The 9,748-nt window shown below is 36.3% G+C and overlaps 1 protein-coding gene across 1 annotated transcript; it reads right to left on the minus strand.

Annotated features, from left to right (window-relative positions):
- Window positions 1–344: 344 nt before the first annotated feature.
- Window positions 345–851, minus strand: LOC106679945 (prefoldin subunit 5). Its single transcript, XM_014419353.1, has one exon. It carries the CDS (start codon window positions 849–851, stop codon window positions 345–347), a length of 507 nt encoding a protein of 168 aa, XP_014274839.1.
- Window positions 852–9,748: the final 8,897 nt, after the last annotated feature.

The following is a 9,748-nucleotide window of genomic DNA, read 5'->3' on the forward strand; positions in this document are numbered from 1 at the left end:
AAAAAAAAACGCATTTAGTGGAATCAGTAATATTTTTTTCTTATTCTTCAGAAACAGTCAAATCAATTAGCCTGCAATAATTACATAAAGTACGAACTAACAAATATTGATTTTTATAAAAAAAAAAAAAAAATTAAACACGTATCTCTACAATCCATGAAGGTTCAGAGTTGTAGTATTTTGCGAGGAAGTACGGTTATTAGGCTAACGGTTGTGCAAGGAGGTGATTTGGTCAAAATCACGCTCAAGCGCCAGATTTTTACCTAATTAAGGGTACTCACTTTACATACACAAATTTTGATTTTTATATATTGGATAATATATATTTATTAAAAAAAAAGAAGCTACATATCATCGAAGAATTCTTCAGGAACGTCTCCATTAAAAATAGATATAGTGTTCTTGTACAAGGCGAACAAACTCTTCTCTACTTCCGCTTTCTTCTCATCGGATGCTCCGTCTAATTCCATCCTTCGCTTGACGTACTTAATCTGATGGGCGAAAGTCCAAATGGACTGGATAAGGATCGTCATTAGTTGATATCTGTTCAATTTCTTTTGCAGATTCTTCCATCTCTCGACTGCCATCCTCTCAGCCCGTTGGAGGGATTTAGTGAAGAAGTATCCATCGCCAGCATGATACAGCAATTCTACCTCTTCGACCTTTCCAGGTACAAAGATTCGATTTGTGAGCGGTACCAGGCTTTTGAAGGGTAGACTTTTGCCCTCGAGGGTTTTTAATGCGGTGTAATCGTTTTGGAATCTATCTTGTACCTTGTTTATAAGAGTTTGTTCATCTTTGAGTATCCTGATTCTTTGACTCAATTCACGCTTGATCAGAGCCAGCGCCATCTGGTCCAATTTGAGCATATCTGCCGACAACAATTCGAACAGTCTTAGCACTTTCGGGCATCTCATAATAAGCTAAGCTTAGTGTAATAATGTTATTTGAATTATGGACATCTAAACAGCAATTAGTACATTATGGACCATATTATTCAAAACCAAATATATTGGTGAACACATGACAAAATTAAGAAAACAATGTGCTTACTGTTTTATAAATTTAAAACATACATACAATCGAAGTCTTCATTAGAAAACATATAAAGCGCAGAGCTTAATTAAAATTACATTCCACATCCAAAAACTGGAACGCTCTCTTAAAGTCTTTTAAAAATAGCTTAAAATTTCGCTGTATATAGAAGTAAATGTAAATTATTTTCTGTCGATTGATTCTTATGTGAAAATGTAAAAGCACCAAGGTAAAAAGCTTACCACTCCTCAGGAAGGTTCCCCGATTGGGCTAAAATAAATTCACGCCACTTTAGTTGAGAAAAATAAATAAATATGAATGATGCCACAATTGTCTTAAGAGCAATTGAAAAGAATAATAAACAATGCAAAGTAAATGCTGTAATATTTATATATTACATATATTTACTATTTTGATTTTAAATTTGAATCCACGTAAAATCCATGATGCTCCTTACTACATCACAAATAAACTCATTCACAAAGACCTTAACATCTCATTCGTTGCAGATTTGACCCAAAACAGATATGCGTCTTTTCATTCCAAACTCCTTAACCATCCTAACCCATTAATTCTTAATCTTTCATCCTTAACAATCCCTGATAATCCTCAGAAGCTTCTGAAAAGAAGATGGCCATGGGACCTTCTAATTTAAATTAATGTTTGAACTACCACCAATGGGTGGTTCCTTCCCAAGATTTTCAAGTGTATATGAAACATACAACATATTTACCTATTGTATTATTTTGTACAGTTGTAAATTACATTAAATAAATAATAATAAAAAAAATTGAATCCAATCCTTACAGTCCAAAATCCTTTTCCGACTATTTCATTCGATATTCGATTCCGACTATTACAACACTTACTAGACAAACGGTCTAAACTTACAGATAATTACATAAGAGTCATTTATATGACTGTAATAAGGCCTATTTAGACTTATGGAGTTGAGTTTTGGAGCTCTACTAAACCATAAATCCTTGCAATCTAATATCCTTCGTAAAATCCTTAATGGTCCTCACTTTGTCAGAAATCAAGTAATCAATCAGGACTTCAATGTTCCATATATTGCTGATTTGGCCAGAACCAATCCTCTCATGATAAACTTCTCAATAATTCACTTGATAGTAAGCTGGCTTCTTCTTTATTACAGATAATCCTCCTAGACGCCTGAAAAGAAGATGGCCTCGAGATCTTCTCTTCTAGAAATGTTATTGAAGCTCTACTAATGGGTAGATTCTCTACATCCATGCCATTGTATAACTAGCAACAAATTTACTTATTGTATACTCACGAATAGTATTGTGAATATCAAAATATAGATTTTTTTTTTTTAATAATTTATTTATTGCTATTTACAACTGTATATACATATATACAACAAGTAAATTTACTGTAGGTGACATAGTGACATGATAAAAACGTGTGGAGAATCTACCCACTGATAGAACTCCAATAACATTTCTAGAGGAGAAGATCTCGAGGCCATCTTCTTTTCAGACGCCTAGGAAGATTATTAGGTAATGAAGGAGAAGCCAGGTTAGAAACAAGTGGATTTGGGTGGTTGAGAAGTTTATTATGGAAGGAACGGTATCTGGTTCTGGCCAAATCGGCAACATATGGAACATTGAGGTCCTGATGGATGACTTGATTTGTGACAAAGTAAGGAGCATTAAGGATTTTACGAAGGATTTTGGACTGTAAGGATTGGATTCTGGAGGAATTTGATGGTTTAGTGGGGCTCCACTAATAGCTCAACTCCTTGTATATAGTCCTTATAATAGTCATGTAGATCAGTCTTTTGTAATGGATTGGCAATTTAGACCGTTTGTCTAGTAAATGTTTCAATAGTCGGAATCTACTAGCAGTTTCTAGTCTTTTTAGTCTTGTATGAGGATTCCATGTCAGTCGTTTGTCGAGATGTAGTCCTAAGTAACGAATCTGTTCGACAGGAATAAGTGGGGTATTATTAAAGGATATTGTATGGGAACAGGTCATGGGATACAATGTAAGGATCATTTTTCACTGAACAATATAGATTTAAAAATGTAATATGTAATATTTTTAGATAGTAGCATTTTCTTCAGGCATCTCTGCTGGCATAAGCTTGAGAAACCCTCTTTAAAAACCGCTGCCCTAGAGGTTAATATCTAATTAAATTAAATGAAATCTGTACCGCTACAAGCCATGAAGGGTCAGGGGTGCAGTACTTTGTAAGCAAGTACTGTCATTAGACCAAGGGTTGTGTGGTGATTAGGTCAGAATCACGCTCGACACCAGATTTTCCCAAATTTAGGGTACCCACTTTATGAGGCTGGGTGGACCCCGGAGGGCTCCACGGGTGGCTGATTCAATGGTAACAGATAATTATTATCTACCACAGCCGGATTCGAACCCTGGTCCTTGGAGTCAGTAGTCCATTGCCTTACCAATGAGCAATTCAGTATATCAAATAAGACAAATTTTTCAAACGAATGCCGTATATTGTTTATTTCCAATAACCGCTTAACTATTACAGGAACCTGAAAAATCATTAAAAACTACGTAATAGTGCGAGTTAAGGAACCGGTATTATAAATTCAAACAATTGCCCCTTGCCCAACTGAACCTATGTCACTTTAGACATATAACCATATGTCTAAAGTGACATAGGTTCAGGCATATGTCCACATTCTCTTACAATTTTATAGAAAAAGGAACCCAATAAAAACGACTAGGTTCTAAGAAGGCCCCAAAGACCCTTCTAACAGCACTTAGTATCCTGTATCAATAGCAAGGGCTGACACTTAGGCAGGTACATGCTGTCATCTCACAATGGACTTGCATCAGTCTAACTATTTTATGTTTAACACATGAAAGTTAGTTCTCACAAGATCATTACTCTTACCTCAATTTCTTGGAAGGCTCACACCCTGCTTCTAGTCACGCCTTTTTCCCCCTCCCAGATATTTACTTCTAATTTCATAGGCTCTCTAGGCTCTGCCTAATTTCCTAAATTATCTGATTGGTCCAAACTCCTTCTCCTATTTCACTATTCTTCCTACCCCCTCTTCTCAAGTGTTCATATATATTTCCTAGACTAGATAGCTAAGAGAGAAGAAGAGAGACACTCTGTAATAGTGAAAGTAACATGTAGTTCTTGTGAATATGTTAGAATAAAGTCATTTTAGTCTTCACTGATTTTTATGTTATTTAATTTGCGTTTAATGAGTTTCAACTTTAGCCAAATTATAGCTTTTTGTGGTCAATAAATCAATTTTTTTTTTTCAACTATCAAGAAAATTCATTATGAAGATTTATTTTGAAAAATCATAAAAACCATTGTATTATGAAAATAATCTTTATAAACGACCTTATAGTACATTTAGTGAGCTATATAAGATATACTAGTGTGATTATTATTTATACATTAGTTTATTTTAGACAAATTTATTTATTTAAAGCATATATTTAATGGAGTACATTGAAGTTTTTACGATTTACAATAATTGGATTTAAATTAATTTTTTTTATTAAGTTTCTTAAGTCCAAAAGTTTACACATTAAAAGTTCCATGTGTGTGTGTTTTTTCTATACACTCTTATCAAAATTTGTTTTTTTTGGAGTACAATGAATTTTGTATCAGCCATCATAAACTATAGCAATTTCTCAGAGAAAGAATAGTTTTTTTTTTATCTGGCCTAATAAGTCATATGAACAGAAGACGTCCTTGAAAAGTTTATTTTGATATATTTCGCAATACATCGCAAGTTTATTTTATTGAAGAAAAAAAAAATTGTTCCATTTTCTATCAATAATTAATATCTTGAGAATTAATTCCCACGAGAAAAAAATATTAAGTTTTTTAGTGTGAAATAATATTGCAAATATTTGATCTATAATATAATTCTTTACGTTCAATATTTTCCTAAAAGTTTTTTAAATATTAATATTTTGTTTTTGCGAATATGGAGGAACAGCATTTTGCTAATATATTTTGGGAAAACATCATGAAAACTAATACTCCATAAAAAAAAATTATTCTAAACTACTTTATGGTGTATTTAATGTCCTTCGAATTGAGATATAATAGAACTTTTTTCCTTCAATATTTTCCAAAATATAGTTTTTCGAACACCAATATTGTTTTCTCAATTAGATTATTGTTAATTATTTATCACATGTACTCCATTAAATATATGCTTTAAATAAATAAATTTGTCTAAAATAAACTAATGTATAAATAATAATCACACTAGTATATCTTTGCTATACTTACTGTTGTCATTAAGAATTATTATATCTGTTGATATAATCTCATAAGGATATAAAAGCGAAGAGCGGTATGTGACCCTGAAAAAGGTTAATGAAGAGCCCTAAGGCACAGGGACTTTCCCTCGAGCAAGACACAGGATAACTTTCTTCGACCTTGAAGCAGTCCTTCCGAGGGACACCTTTCTAAACGTTTTAGGGCCTTACGTAATCCGAAATTACCCGAGGTATTCGGAATTTTACTTGATAAACGTAGTACTGTGGATACAGCATTAGGCTTGCGTAACTTATGTCGTACTTTGGAGTTTAAAACTCTAGAGGGAGCGCGGTAGCAGAGAGGTAAGGCATGACGCTGCTAACTCCAAGGACCTGAGTTCGAATCCGACTTGGCAGAAAATTATTTTCTCTTACACTGTAACCGTGAGTCAACTACTTTGGGTTCTGGAGCCCTACTGGGGTCTATCCAGCCTCATAAATTGGGTAAAAATCTGGCGGTCGAGCGTGATTCTGACCAAATCACTTCCTTGTACAACCGTTGGTCTCGTAACAGAGATAAAAGTCAGGTCCCTCCATGGGTTGTAGTGGTATAGATTTTAATTTTATTTTTTTAAGACTGTAGAAAATAATTTATTTTAAATTTTCTAATTAAGCTGGAAATGTAAGGGTAGCTCTAAAGGAGCCTCTCTCTATATGTTTGCCAAACGATGGCAAATTCGCAAAAGCGAGAGCATGAGTTATTTGGATTGGCCTGAATTTGTAGCCAATCCATCGGGCGTCGGTTTTTTGGCACAATTCAAAGGGGGCTTGTGCTGCCTCCACACGTTTGTTTTCAGTTTGCATTGTTCAGGAACTGCCAAAAGATAAATATTTGTGCTTTCTGTGTTTTAATTAATTAAAGACTTTACCTAACATTTGGATTCAATATTTTTTTTTTAAGATTACGTATTTTAAAATTCTATCGATTCAGTGTAAATACATTGTTTCAAATTTTTTAAATGAAATTTAGGAGAATATTTTTTATTTAATAAAGCATAAATATAAGTTTATAAAGATATTACATGTTACAGTAGTTAAATTAACAAATATCTGATAACAAATCTAGAATGAAAGTTGAATTTATATGTTATGTTGTACCATTTCTACTGAAAATATTATAGGAGAGTATCAGGGAGGGTTCCGGCCTGGTAGATCGACAGTTGACCAAATATTCTCCCTGAAGCAGACAATGGAAAAGTTTTATGAATATAATATAGACATACATCTTCTATTCGTGGACTTTAAACAAGTATATGACAGTGTCGACAGAATAGGACTCTTGAAGGCTATGGAAAAGTAGGCATACCGAAAAACCTGTCAGGCTGGTAAAAATGACGCCAATGAATACTACTTGCGGAGTTAATCTAGGAAATTCGCTGTCCGAGGAATTTTACCTCGTGAGTGGCTTGAGCCAGGTGGATCTTTTGGCCCTCTTCTTTTTAATATAGCACCAGAAGTAGCTATTTTTTCACTTAGAACTAATCCAGAAGGGAGTATCTCTCAACACTTCGCAGATGGTGTGATTTGCCACTAGAACCCGAACAGCATTAAAAGGAATATTCAAGGAATTCGAAGAAGCAGCCTAAATTAGACCTCAAGGTTAATGAAGATAAGACAGCGTACATGAAAAGTTCAAGTGAATAGCAAAGTAACTTCCAGATATCACAATTTCAGTTCTGTAAACTAGTTTAAAGTACCTGGGAAGCTTAGTTACAGATGACAACAAACAACAGAGATCGAAAAAGAGGCCAGGGTAGCAGCAGGAAATAGGTGTTATTTATCACTGGATAAAGTATTGAAGTTTAGAGCTCTCTCTAAATGAATGGAAGTGGTCATCTACAAAACCATTGTTTGGCCAGTAATAATCTGTGGGTTTGAAACATAGCTTTTGACAAGATAAGCGGAACGGATGCTCAACTCCTAGCGAGAAGAATAAGGAAGGATTTGGGGAGGAATGTCAGAGAATAGAATCTGGAGAAGAAAAAGGGATGAGGAGCAGATGGAACTGTTTGGGGATCCCAACATCATGGCTTTAGTGAAAAAAACACAAATAAGATTGGGTAGCGAAAGGAACAAAGAGTTCAACTTAAATCCACTAGTGCGCAGCACCTTGAGCCTCACCGAAGCTCTAAAATTTGTATATTATTGTATTTTATAAAAACATATTGTTATTTTTACATATTATTAATTTTTGTACATACTGCTTAGCAATGTCGATAAAAGAATAAATAAACGATGCCAAAATAACACACAAAACTACCTCAAGCATATAAGATTATCTGTTATCCCTTCGTAAGCTTCCCTTCGGGCTTACATATCTTCTTCGTCTCTGTCGGAATAATACCCGGCGCTCGGTGCTTGGACCACTATTGTTCGTCGTCTTCACGGCACCAGTAGTCGCCATCAAGCATCGGGATGCAGTGGTAGCAGCCTATGCCGAATCGGTGTTTACTCTTCTAGCATGAGAGCCGAACAGGCCTTACACCATGCACAGACTGCCTCTGCCACCATCGTAGCTGCCCTGAAGAAGGAAGGGATCAAGGTTAATCCGTCGAAGACGGATGCCATCGTCATGTCCTTCCAGAAGAACAAGAGCAGACTACCCCAGCAGTTCGTCGTGGATGGTGAAGGTCGGAGACTCTCTACTAGCATCCTCTACCTCGGCGTGACTCTCGACAGGCACCTCACCTTCTCTTATCACGCTAGGAAGAGGCTCAAGCAAGCACGCCAGAAGTCGTATAGACTCTACCACCTGCTTACCTCACAGCAAATCTCACTCCGTCTCAAGCTGCAGATCTACAAGGCCGTCATCCGTCCGACTCTCCTCCATGGCGCACCACTCATGCGACACCTCTTCCGGACCACGTTAAACCAACTGCAGAGCTTCCAGAATTCCCTCCTTCGGCGAATAGTCAGAGGAACCTCACTCCAAAGGGCCAGGAATAGTGCTATCAGAGAGGAGCTCAAACTCCCTTCTGTGCCGGAATTCATAGGCCGTAGGCACATGAAATTCTTTGATGGGCTGAAAGCCTGTGCAAATCCCCTATTCCGAGATATAACCCCTCCCCCAAGACCTGGGAGGTGGCAAAGCACTGTCCCCTTGGTCGACGTCCTCGCCGAGGGAAGGACTTCTGGCTCTGCAGCCTGAAGTCACCCACACCTCAACACAACCAGCCGGAATGGCCCCTCCCCATTTCTTGTTAGCCCCTGGCAGCACAGCCAATCATGTAAATACCGCCTTCAGCGGACCAAGACTATTAATCTTATAATGCCCTAAGGCAAACAAAGATATAATGTAACTAGTGTATATATTAGATTTAAGTTTGTATATAATTGTAAATGTTAAAATAAATAAACTTAGGAGGTAAGAAAAAAAAAAAAAATAAAAAAAAAAATAATACCCGGCAAGACGAAGGCACCTTTCTAAATGACTCTGGAGGCTAGCTACCCTCCAGGTCGGCATTTCTTCCTCGTGGTTATCGGAATAGTACCTGGTAGGACGAGGTTACCATCCTCCGAGGAATAACCTTTATTAACTGAAAACGCATTATCGAGGCCTTCTGGACAAGCAAAAGAGATAAGAAAATACCCCACCTTGGCAATGGATATTAAGCATAGAGAGGATTCCTGATCAAAGGGTACCCAAAAAGGTGCTATATGGGAAACTGGATGGAAAACGGAAAAGAGGACGTCTCCAGATCAGATGGCTGGACGACATGGAGGAAGATCTTAAGTGGTTAAATGCTGAAAAATATTGAGACCAAGAGATCCTGGAGATTGGTTGGCTGTGGTGGAGGAGGCCCGAGTTCTTGCAGTAGGTGCAGTGTCATAATAATAATAGTACCATTTCTATGAGTTTTAATCACCTACCCCTAATTTAATTAATATTTGTGTCTTCATCCATTTCCCCTCTCTTTATATAGTTCCATTTTTAACGAAACTAGGGTAAATCAAATGTAATAGCCGACAAAAGTCAAAGTAACAAAACAAACATGTGGATAATGAAGTTTGTTCTTTCCTTTGTTTACCAAGAATTTGTATGAGTCTTAGATTTGTGGCAATTGGAAAAGGTGTAGATCCAACATAACATGGGTTTAAGACTTTAATTGCACTACTATAATCCTCAAAAGTTAGTTATATTCCTTATTTACCAATACTCAATATTTCCATTCACATTTGTCTGCATCACTTTGCGGAGGAACCATTGTCTGTCATGGTTTGCAATTTAACTTTTATGAACCTATATAACTTCCTGCTTTACTGAAGTTCTTACCTTGCGTTCCTCTATTCGGTCCTTGAACACCTGAACCCAACCAATCAATATAACATCTCATAGAACTGCTACCTTTAATAAATCCTTTCTTGTCCATACCTTCTCCTATTGAAATTCCTTGTCTATTTCTATTCATAATGCCTCTTAACT

This window comes from Halyomorpha halys, unplaced genomic scaffold, assembly GCF_000696795.3.
Source record: "Halyomorpha halys isolate HHAL.00 unplaced genomic scaffold, Hhal_1.1 Scaffold235.1, whole genome shotgun sequence".
NCBI classification, from domain to species: domain Eukaryota; kingdom Metazoa; phylum Arthropoda; class Insecta; order Hemiptera; family Pentatomidae; genus Halyomorpha; species Halyomorpha halys.

What these genes read in the sequence shown, in the direction of transcription:
- LOC106679945 (XM_014419353.1), bottom strand. Translation starts at nt 851, where the DNA reads ATGGCGCTGGCTCTGATCAAGCGTGAATTGAGTCAAAGAATCAGGATA.